This window comes from Narcine bancroftii, chromosome 14 (genome assembly GCF_036971445.1).
Source record: "Narcine bancroftii isolate sNarBan1 chromosome 14, sNarBan1.hap1, whole genome shotgun sequence".
NCBI lineage: Eukaryota > Metazoa > Chordata > Chondrichthyes > Torpediniformes > Narcinidae > Narcine > Narcine bancroftii.
The window spans coordinates 24,739,841-24,752,272 of record NC_091482.1 but is presented as its reverse complement, the minus strand read 5'-3'; the positions used below and the strand labels follow the sequence as shown (position 1 = coordinate 24,752,272).

Sequence of the window (12,432 nt, the reverse complement as noted above, 5' to 3'; positions counted from 1 at the left end):
CAAAGGAGACATTTGTCCACAGGTTACACACTGAAGGAAAGGATAGGACTGATTATTTATTTATAAATTACTATATTTTGCCATGAGTTACTGCATCTTTGTGATAAATTTATTATGGCATTCTCAAAACTTGAATTGTATACTGTGCTTTCTCCCCGCTCACCCGCCCAAGCCATGCTCTCTCCATGCTCGCCCTCCCGAGCCACTCCCTATGTCACATACACCTTCAGTGATAGGTCTGGTCCCAAGCATTTCAGATAATCAGAAATTTACTGTACTAATTATACAGGAGTAAATTCTAAATTCCTTCCCACACTATTCAATAGATCTTTCATCTCTGGATTTAAAATACTCCCAAGCCTAGCTAGTTTCTCATCCACTCACTAATAGTTCATTAAATGTTCTGAACAGAGCTCTGTTTCTTTTTGCAGGAAAGGAAATGATAAAGAGCTCAGTCATCCCTAAATTCGGATGTTGAAGTAAACAAAGTATCCTAGATGTTACCTGACACCTGTGATCTCCCACAGGACATGTACCCTAATTTCAATGCCTCATTACAAAGATATGCTCTTCTATCAGAGATTTCACCTTCAGGACTTGCTCTAGATTCTCCAGCTTGGCTTGGAGTCGCTGATTCTCCTTCAGAACTGAATCTCGTTCTGCTGTAACTGCTGAGAGTCTCCCTCTCAGGTCATTGTTCTGGGCTTTAGTCTGCAACAAATGTAAGCATTTCAGCTTGTTCAGAAAGGGCAAGAGGAGCACATGGTATTATATTTCACAACTGTATTTCCAAATAGTGAATGTGTGGATCATTTTAAATTGGTCCTCTGCTTGACTTGGTTCTGGTGCTTTCTTGCAGCAGGACAGACTTAAGTTTATCTGATATTCTAAATCAGGGGTGTCAAACTCAAATTCACGGAGGGCTAAAATTAAAAACTTGGACTAAGTCGAGGGCCGAACTAAATATTTATTGAAAATTTTCAACAACATCTGCATGTTTTCTCTTCTTTCAACATATGTAATGTTAAACTTTAGGATATAACTTTAGAAGGATAATGTTACAGGTCAGGAGTAGGTAGCTCAAGTTCACCCTTTGCTTGACCTGAGGGAAACATATTTGGTCCCTGTGGAGATGTAGTCAGCATTCACAGGCTGTGTCCATTTTGGCCTGCATCAGGACTCAGCATTTCCTGCTCAGTCCTCAGGCTCTAGGGCTCCATTCACCCTCGACCCACCATTCCTCTACCTGACCAGTCCTTTTCCCAACCTCTACTCACCCCTCACTCCATTCGCTCTGCCTCTACCCACCCCATCCTATACACGCCCCTCTACTGCCTCTCCCCTCAACCTGTTCCTCCCTCTACCCGTCTCTCACCCTCTAATCACCCCTCCCCTACTCGCCCTGCCCCTCCCCTTTTACCTCTTCCTTATCCACCCCTCCTTCTACTCATCCCTCCCTCTAACTGCCCCTCGCACCACCATAACTTCCCCTGCCCATTACTCCTCACCTACACCCTCTGCCCACCCAAGAGGACGTGACTTTCCCAAATTATCATGAACTTTTATGTCATTTGTGTATTTATTCCGTTAAGATCTGTGCAGCCAACAATGAAAAAAAGAACATACAGCATGGTAACAGGCCATTTCAGTCCATGAGTACGTACCGGGGATGTAGGTTAATTGGTCATCATGGGACTTACCCACCCACTCAGGCCCAGCGCACTGCCGATCAGCCTTTGCGGAACAGCGGGGGCCGTGTGCAGCCTGCCATGCCCGTCGCGCTGACAGGAAATCACAGGCGCTCGCCCATCCGCCGCACCGCTCGACAGGTGGGAGAAGTGACTGGTTGTGCGGGGAGCCTTCCAACCGGCTTGCCGGCTGATGACATCGACAGACTTCTCGTGTGACAATTTTGTTTTCCCCATTCTCAAAGTTTGCACGGTCAACCTGCAACACTCTTGCTCCCTCCGCGTCCTGTGGATCTGATGCCCGGGTGTTGTTAGGATTCCCAGCAGAAGGTTTGTGGAACTTTACCATTCTGGATTCCTTTTTGAGACTATTCTGGCCATCTTTTAAGGGGGGTGGTTTTAGGGGGGAGGGGATAGTTAGGGGGTGGGGAAGGATGTGCAATGAAGGGGAAGGATGGTGGGGGTGACATGACCAAAAAACAGCATCGGCTCTCGCTGCAGGGCGGGCCACCTCTAATACATTTTTGAAATGATCTTGCGGGCCAAATATAATTATATCGCGGGCCAAATTTGGCCCGCGGGCCAGAGTTTGACATGTGTGCTCTAGATGATCGGAACATGGTCCACCCCTCCCTTCCACGTTGTTCTTTTTTTCATTGTTGGCTGCACAGATCTTAACGGAATAAATACACAAATGACATAAAAGTTCATGATAATTTGGGAAAGTCACGTCCTCTTGGTTATCACAGTGGGATGGAAGCATGAAGATAGTTTCTCACAGTCACCAAGGGAAAGTTGAATAAAATCAGCAAGTTTCAGCTCAAGTTTGTATTTTTTTTAAGGAATTGCACTCATAGAAGAAATACTGAAAATGTCATTAAATAATGAAAATGAACGACTCCCTGGGAACCATAATCTCTAGCCGCCACTCTCTTAAGGACAGGATGGAAGATATCTGGCAGAAGTGAAAACAATACAACTTTATGAAAGTATTCTATGAAAACATGAGAGGAAACAATGAACAGAAGAACAAAATGGTGGTCATACTGTAGAGAATGAATTGAGTGTGGACATATTATGTAAGATGTAACAGTAGAATGAAGGGTGGAAAAGACAGCCTACATTTAGGCGAGAGAATAATAGGAAATGATGGGGTGAGGGGAAGTGGGATATTCTGGGGTGGGGCAGATGGAATATCTCTGGTGAAGGAGGCAAGATATCCTGGGGTGAGACAGATCTGATATCCTGGGGTGATGGAGGTAGGATAACCTGAGTGACGGAGATGAGATTCCCTGGAGCAGGTATGGCCAACCTTTTAATTTAGACATACAGCATGGTAACAGGCCATTTCAGTCCATGAGTACGTACCGGGGATGTAGGTTAATTGGTCATCATGAGACTCGTGGGCCAAAATGGCCTGTTACTGTGCTATATGTCTAAATTAAAAATAAAAAGGTTGGCTATCCCTGCCCTAGAGTGATGGAGGTGGGATATCATAGAATGAGAGAAAGACAACAATGGAGTGAGATGGCAAAACAATGGAATGGGGAGAGAACAGAAAAAACTAGGTGAAGAATGGACAATATACAATGGAGGATGTGGTGAAGTGAGTAGACAAGAATACATGATGGGATGAAGGAAGGGCAACTTTTCAGGCCAGCATTAGAGGGCAATCCTCTTGGATGAGAGTGATGGAATGTGGCAGGAGGAGTCAGCATATGGAGTGGCACTAAGAGAAAGGATGAGGAGCAGCATGTAGTGAGGTTAGGAGAGGACAGCACAGGATATGGTGAGGAGACTGCAGTATGTGCTAGGGTGAGAGAACAATGGTATAAAAAGAAGTGACATATATGTTTTTTTTTTACACAGCCACTGCATTCCAGAAAATTATTCCCAAAATTTCAGAAAGCAGCCTGTGTAAAAGGATTGGAATGGAAATAAGGGACTCGTTGCCATTCTGATATTTTACTTCCTGGACCCCTAGAAATTATTATGGAATGCCTGCAGTCAATTGGCAGCAATGAGCTAATGGATAGGACATTACTGATGACATATAAAGCATGCGACATTCAGCATGGGATTTTTAAATGTGAAGCCTGCAGACATTAAACTACTAGCAGTACAGATGTGTTTGTGTAGTGCTAAACATACATGCCGCTAGCATTAAAAGCATCTGGGGATCAAGAGCCATTTTGCTCTTCTGTCTGCTGGATATTTCAGATGCAGATGATTCATGTTATTGACAACGTCGAGGCAGTGACCCTGCACATCTCACGTAGGTTACACATCACAACTGACATTGACACAGTAGTGTCCCACGTCCAGCCTACATAAATACCGCACCTCAGGTATTTAGACTAAACTCGCGGTGAAATCTGGAATTTTGGTCATTCCTGTGTGAACGGCCACTCCGGAAGGTTAAGTGTGACAATTGGCAACAGAAAATAATTTTTTAGTTGTATGTAAAAAACATAATAGATTCAATGGGCTAAGGATTAGACAGCATACAACACTGAGGAGAGGTCACAACCAAATGGAATAAAGGTAAGACAGAATAAGGTGAAAGGGGCAGTCAGAATAAGATGAGGGGAGGACCTACCCCACCTCCCCACCCCCACCAGATCTAGAAAACCTAGATAATTTAAGGCCTGGAAGGTGGATGATGCATAACTTAGTTTAGTCTGGAACTATGTTTTCTTGCTCTCTATTCTTTTTCTATTTTTCTTTCTTTTCTCAGGGGAGGGGAGGGGAGGTACAGTTAAGTATGGTTAGACATGAAATAGCTATTAATGGATGCATATTTCTATTTTTTCAGAAACTTATTTTGTCTTTTTCACTGTTTGACTTGAAAATTTGTAAGTAATATATATTAAAAAAAGATGAGGGGAGGACAGGTATGTGATCAGCAGATACATGAAACCAATTCTTTCCCGAACAAAGAAATGGCTGATGATGGAACATATAATATGGCATAGTGTTTGGATCTGAATGGGCAACTAAAGCGGCATCATCTGCAAAGAGTAATTCACGGACAAGTTTCTCTTGTGTCTTGGTGTGAGCTTGCAGGCGCCTCAGATTGAAGAGACTGCCATCCGTGCGGTACCGGATGTAAACAGCGTCTTCATTGTTGAGGTCTTTCATGGCTTGGTTCAGCATCATGCTGAAGAAGATTGAAAAGAGGGTTGGTGCGAGAACACAGCCTTGCTTCACGCCATTGTTAATGGAGAAGGGTTCAGAGAGCTCATTGCTGTATCTGACCCGACCTTGTTGGTTTTCGTGCAGTTGGATAATCATGTTGAGGAACTTTGGGGGGCATCCGAGGCGCTCTAGTATTTGCCAAAGCCCTTTCCTGCTCATGGTGTCGAAGGCTTTGGTGAGGTCAACAAAGGTGATGTAGAGTCCTTTGTTTTGTTCTCTGCACTTTTCTTGGAGCTGTCTGAGGGCAAAGACCATGTCAGTAGTTCCAAGAAATCTCTTGGTACCTGCCACATTGACCACTGCCAGTGGGCTGATATCGCCTCAAACCGTGCATCTTGGCGCCTCACAGTTTGGCGGGCAGCAACCTCCTTTGAAGAAGACCGCAGAGCCCACCTCACTGACAAAAGGCAAAGGAGGAAAAACCCAACACCCAACCCCAACCAACCAATTTTCCCCTGCAGCCGCTGCAACCGTGTCTGCCTGTCCCGCATCGGACTTGTCAGCCACAAACGAGCCTGCAGCTGACGTGGACGTTTACCCCCTTCATAAATCTTCGTCCGCGAAGCCAAGCCAAAGAAAAGATAGTGTTTGGCTATAGCATTGGTGCATATGTACATTGTATTCATGTATATAACAATAAACTCATTCTCATCATAAGAGAATGCATATACAGTATAAGACAGCCCCTGTAAAGTGCATATCTACCCACTGGGATTTACTGACAGAAGAGCAGATTCAATGCACTGAGCAGAGACAAAGTCACCTTATCAGTCTCCTGTGCCTCTTGGCTGAGTCGAATGGTCTCTTCGGTTAAGCGTGCATTCTCACTCCAGACTTGCTTCAGCTCATTCTCCTGAAAGTACATGCACAAATTTCCTAATCAGTACAAAGCACACGATGTCAGATTGCTATAAACTTTCAGTGTGCTTCCCTCCACTGACCCTCACAGACTCCAGTTAGTATTAGGCATTTCCTGCTTTTTAATTCTATTAATGTTTTTATTGAAATTGGAGGACACAATTTGTTGGGAAAAGAATGAGAGAGATAATCTTTGAAGCAGGTAGTTGTGTGATGTACCTGACGTCACACCTCCAGTTTAAGTAATAGCAGCAGGGATGATTGAGAAAGAAACCTTTACTTACAGAAATACATTAATGCCTGCTGGAACTTGGTTTCATGATTACATTGTCTGTTACTATATTTAGCAACACAAAGAACAAGGTATCAATGGTTCCTTTAATATTGTTCAAGATGAGGACCGTGTGTCTGGAGAGATAACCTGCTCAAAATGATAGAATGGGCAACATGGCCATTTAGAGGGAAAAATCCAAACCTGATTGTGAAGAAAGTTTATAATAGGCCCTTATGATCATTAACTTGAGTGGGAGCTCTATTTAATCCAGAGGATATCACTGCAAGGGTTGGTGTTGCCTCTGGTCTCCAAGTTCTGCTTCTTCAGATCGTAATTTATTTATATTATTAAAACTTTCTTAAGCCAGGCTGAAGGGAACATACCACCCTTCTCATCCTGCTTCGAAAACTGCTGGTATTATCAGTGTAATGACACAAACTTGGACTCATCGTTGCTTTCATCAGCACAAAGGGAGCAATTTATGCAGCTCTGCAGATGTGTGTGCAAACAGATAACATCTCAAGTGCATTATATTGTATTTGCTTATCTAAATGTCCTTGAAATTGAACTCCTTCAATAAAATAGCCTGTTGAACCACTGGTCCAACAAGAACAACCTGCCCCAAGCCAGAAATAACCAAGGAATAGTTTCCATTAATTTCAAAGTCAGGGAACAGCTACAAATGTCAAGGTGAATACATAAGTGAATAAACAAAGAGGCAATTCAGCCCAGTATGTGTGTGCGTAATCTCTTTACTACAGGTATTCCATTACGTTCTTTTCCTAATTATCGTATATTTTGGTGTATAAGTCGAGTTGTGAAACCTAAGAAAGAGTCTCAAAAAAAGGGAGTCAACTGTATGCTGAAATATATGGTAATTTTCCTTCAAATGTTTTATCCACTATCCTTTTAACAGTGAGAATTTCAGAGCACAACGTACATACAGATAATGTACAGTGGAACTCCATTATAACACATGGCTTAAGTCCAAAAAAAATCACATTGTGAAAAAAACCAGGGTTATGCTAAATTAAAACACAATTTTTAAGTAAACCGACCGTCCCTGCAGCCTGAAGTCCCCACTCCATGCAGCATCCCAAGGTCACCGCTCCCTGTGGCAGCCCAGTCCCCACTCCCTGTGGCAACCTGAAGTCGCTGCTCCCGGCTGCAGCCCAAGGTTCCTGCTCCATGCGGCAGCCCGATGTCACCGCTCCCTGTGGCAACCCAAAGTCCCCGCTCCCTGAGGCAGCCTGAGGTCCCGACTCCCAGCAGTAGCCTGAGGTCCCGGGTCCCTGCGTTAGCCGGATGCCCGAGTCCAGTGACTCCGCGTTATATCCATATTCACATTAAATCAGGTTGCATTAAATTGGGATTCCACTGTTTGGTACATAAAGATCATCTTTACCCACCTCTGAACCAACGTAACACAACTCAGAACCGCAACAAACTGCACTTCAAAGGAATACAAAAAAACTTCAGGTATAAAATTAAAATGTCAGAAATCTCATCTGATGAAAGATCACTGACCAGAAATATTAACCGTGTACATTTTGACAAAAGATTCTGTAAATATTTTAGTATTTTCTGATTAACTTCTATGATAATCTGCATTAGGTAATTATAGTACAAGACCCAAGTTTAGAAAATAATTCAGTGACAAACCCCATATGTATATGTTGGAGTACCATTATGAAATATCAGAAAGGGGCATATCTAATCATAACATTAGACCTCACAATTTTTGATGGCCCAATTTCAATCACATTATTTAATTTCAAGCTGTTGAAATAGGTTAGGCTCTTGGCTGGTTGAAGGTCTGTTCAGTTTCAGACTAACGAAATTTTCACTTACAGGTAGAAATAATAATAATTTCAATGTCTCCATGGAGTAAACCTTCAGCCTCAGCATTGTCCATTAACGTCTCTGAATTTCAAATGGGTGCGGATTTAGTCATTAGCCTTTTGTCTAATTCTCAGGTTCGAGGCAAAAGGAGATTTAGTGCTGTTTTATAGGGCAAATCACAGCACAGCAACTATGAACGGAAAATGATTTTTTTTGATGAATGTAATGGAACTCAACAATAGTTCATTTCTGACAACTAGTTTGCTCATCTTTGTCCAGTCAGCACAACTTAAATTGAAAATAAAAACCCCCGGCAGATGCTGTAAATAAAAAAAAAGGGAAGCATTCAGCAAGCCAAGCAAGATCTGTAAAAGAGGAAACTCTTTTGCTTCAGGTCATCAGCCATTCATCATAATTTCAACACTGAAACTTCAGAGATATCTATTGCATGCACATACTAACTCCAAAAATAACACAAAATTGTTAAAATGTAATTATAAAGTACTGCAAGCAAAACTTTAACAAAAGCAAACTTCAACATTATGTTAATGTTAAAATAAATCTTACTCAAAAATTCCTATTACAATCAACATATTCCTTGTACATATATGCATTTCAAACACTTCTCTGGACTATATACAGGGTATATGATGAATATAAACTGACTAAATTATACATGGTACATGTACATGCTCATGAGGTTCATCTTTTACATTTTATATAAACATTGCAGAACCATCACAATGCTCAGTGAAAGGCCGAAGAATCCAATCCATCCTCATGCTCTTTCACATGTACACATTCAAGTAATTGGGAGCCCACATACCAGGTCCTGACATATCCGTTGGCGTTTCTTTATTTCTTGTTCATGGCTCTCACATTCTTTCCGTTTTTTACATAACTCTGTCGCCTGTGGAAAATCAAGAAGATCCTGTTAGCGCTATTTTACAATCATAACCAGTCAAAATTACAGATGTGATCAGGAATTTGTCTCTTTGAAAATCAAGCTACGAATATGGAGGAAGTAATCAGCTTACTGATGAAGATAAATATCACCCTCTATCTACGTGGATCATTGTTTAGGAACCGGGAACTTCTACATGAGCACTGGGGATAAATGACCAGCCAAATCTGTCTAACACTGAAAGAGTGCACGTGGAGAAGTTCTCAGTGATAAGAGAGTCAAGGATCAGGGAGAAAAACCTCAAAATAAAAGGATGTCCTTTGAGGAGAAATCTCTTCAGCCAGAGGATGCTAAATATGTGGAATTCGCTGCTGCAGATGACTGTGGAGGCCAAGTCACTGGGTATATTTGAAGAGGCAGTTGAAAGGTTCTTGGTTGGTAGGAGTGACGTAGGTTATATGGAGAAGGAATGAGAATGCAGTTGAGAGGAAAAATAAATCAGCCAGGATACAAATGGCAAAGAAAAGTTGATGGGGTGAATGGCCTAATTCTGCTCTGATGTCTATTAGTTCATTTAGTAGCACTGAGAATGTTGATCCTGTTGATGCACTGAGGATCTTTTCAACCTAATTCTAAATTCATTTTCATGTTAATGGGAAGAACTCTATTTAAGTATTTATTTATTTTGTTTGTATGAGAACCACTGGTTCCATGTTTAATGCAAGTCGGTATATTTGCTGTGCATCGGAGAGTAGTAAGACTGAAAGCATTCAGTGGTAGTCTCAGATTGTTCTGAATTTAGAAGAGACATACACATGAACCCCTCAGGTTTATGCCATTCACAGCTAATGTTTCCTGACTTGAACAGTAAGGTAAGGTTGAAGATCTTATTTCTTTATTTCTCTTTATATTTACCGTATGTCCCATATTTTGAGTTTTAATTTTTTTTAATAGTCTTAATTAACAATACCCATGTCATCAGAGACATTTAGAAACACATGAAGAAGTCTTGGACAGCAAAAACCATTCGGATGGTGTGCAATGGGATGCACTAGTTGCTGTTTGAGGAAACACCACTTTTGCAGGATGGCTGCAGCAGTGAGAAGTCAAGGGATTAGGGGGGTGCAGAGCTGCAAAAGGTAAATGTTACTGTGGATCTCGTGCAGGGCTGTACTCAAGATTCAAGCCATTTCAGGTAAAATTTGGGTAACATTTGAAGTTGATTCTAGCTATACAGGAACAAGATGCTTACTAAAGTTATAAATGTGTCAATGAGTTCATCGAACACCAGCCATACAGCTGCATAAATCTGGTAGTTCCTTAATCTTAGATACATTGGCACCACTAGCGGGGCTGGGTGACACCATCGGAGGGGGTGACACCAAAATGATAGTCTATAAAATTTTTGTGCAGTGTTTCAGCAGAAATTTATTATTTTTTATAAAAATATTCCTGAAATTATAATGAAAATTTTTTTCATAAACCCAGCTTACATATATCAATATACCTACAAGGCTGAAACTCGATGCTAATTTATTCTTTGAACTTTCTAATGCACTCCGGACAGAGCTGTCATTATAACCCAATTATAATTATGCTTCCAATCACGTGGTTTCGTCTACATACGCTACAAGCACGCGCTAATGTTTTCGTTGATGCTGTGCATATGATATTGTCATTTAAAGGTGTAATTTTAATTTTGCTAGTTGTTTTTCTCAGTACTATTGCCTTTACTTTCAGTGAGATACAAGATGAGTCAAAGTACAGGATGGAGAATGAAAACTTGACTGAATGGTACACTAATAACAACCTTGCACTCAATGTCACCAAAACTAAGGAGCTGATTGTTGACCAGGAAAGGAAACCCAGAGGTGTACAATCCAATGATCATTGGGGGTATCAGAGGGTGACCAAACTTAGGTTCTTGGGAGTCGCTATCTCAGAGGATCTTTCCTGGACCCAACACACCAATGGTATCGTGAAGAAAGCACATCAGTGCCTCTATTTCCTCAGGAGTTTGCAGAGGTTTGGTATGACCCACATCACTCAGCATACCCTCTGTTCTCACTGCTGCCATCAGGATAGAGGTAGAGGTGCCACAAGACTCGCACCACCAGGTTCAGGAACAGCTCCTACCCCTCCACCATCAGACTCCTCCAGGACAAACTCAATCAGGGACTCATGTAAGGGCTCTTACTTGTGCCCTATTGATTTTCTTTGCTCTCCCTGTATTGCACAGTCAGTTTGTTTACATTCATCATCAGTTTACAGTTCTTTTTATTGTTGACATGTTCAAGCTGTGTGCAGTTTATTTTTTGCACTACCAATAAATGGTAATTCTGCTGCACCCGCCGGAAAAAGGAATCTCAGGGTTGGGTGTGATGTCATATATGTAATCTGACAATAAATCTGAACCCTGAATTACAATTTATGAATAACGTTAGTAAAAATAAACACATTACAAGAATTCGATATGAGAGGATGTCCAGGGGAAGTCGGGGGGGGGGGCGTGGAGGGTGAAGTGACACCATGAGTTACCGCACTGGGTGACACCAACCTAGTGACTCCACTGCTTAGATATACCAAATGTGCTCAATCAGTGGAATACATCTGAACAGAGTGCGATGGCATATTTGAGATGCTGTGATTCGGAATATGCATACGATGGATTTCTCTGTAAATCAAAGCCAACTAAGAATAAGCCAAAGAGCATATTTAAATCAGCACGCCAAACTAATTTGAGTTTAAAGGTTTATTTGGAGCTCTGATCCATTTGTGATTTGTCCTGTCTAAATCACTGTGCCTTCCTGCTTGCAAACTCCCAACTTTATGTGCAAATAGATAGCAGTATCTCAAAATTTGCAGACGATACAAAGTTAGGTGGCAAAGTTAGCTGTGTGGAGGATGCTAGGAGAGTGCAGGGTGATTTGGACAAGTTATGCAAGTGGGCCAGGACGTGGCAGATGCAGTATAATGTGGATAAATGCAAGGTTATCCACTTTAGAGGTAAGAACAGGAAAGAGGATTATTATTTAAATGGTATCTGTTTAGGAAAAAGGGAGATGCAGCGAGACTTGGGTGTTGCTGTGCATCAGTCATTGAAAGTGGGTCTGTAGGTGCAGCAGGCAGTGAGGAGAGTGAATGGTATGTTGGCATTCATAGTGAGAGGATTTGAGTCCAGGAGTAGGGAGATCCTGCTGCAGCTGTACCGGGCCTTGGTGAGACCACACCTGGAGTACTGCGTGCAGTTTTGGTCGCCTTATCTGAGGAAGGATATCCTTGTCTGGAGGGGGTGCAGAGAAGGACTTGCATATGAAGAAAGGTTAGATAGACTAGGCTTGTATTCTCTGGAATTTAGAAGATTGAGGGGGGGATCTTATTGAAACATAAAATTCTTAAGGGTTTAGACAGACTAGACACAGGAAGGTTGTTTCCAATGCTGGGAAAAAGAGAACCAGAGGCCATAGTTTAAGGATAAGGGGGAAGTTTTTTAGGACTGAGATGAGGAAAAATTTCATCTCTCAGAGAGTGGTAAATGTGTGGAATTCTTTGCCACAGGAAGTAGTTGAGGCTGGTTCCCTGTCAATATTTAAGTGTAGGTTAGATTTGGCCCTTGTGGCCAAGGGGATTAGGGGGTATGGGGAGAAAGCAGGAACTGGGTATTGATC

General features: G+C 42.0%; 1 protein-coding gene across 20 annotated transcripts in view; it reads right to left on the bottom strand.

Annotated features, from left to right (window-relative positions):
- Positions 1-12,432, bottom strand: part of LOC138749254 (RIMS-binding protein 2-like) — a 227,447-nt gene that overhangs the window by 80,137 nt on the left and 134,878 nt on the right. For all 20 annotated transcript variants that reach the window (XR_011348508.1, XM_069910403.1, XM_069910409.1 and 17 more), the window contains 3 exons: positions 8,687-8,770; positions 5,650-5,739; positions 589-711 (listed from right to left, as the gene is read on the bottom strand). Coding sequence is in view for 19 of the 20 variants with exons in the window: in XM_069910403.1 (XP_069766504.1) it covers positions 589-711; positions 5,650-5,739; positions 8,687-8,770 (297 nt within the window). In the remaining variant the exon portion in view is untranslated. The remainder of the gene's footprint in view (positions 1-588; positions 712-5,649; positions 5,740-8,686; positions 8,771-12,432) is intronic.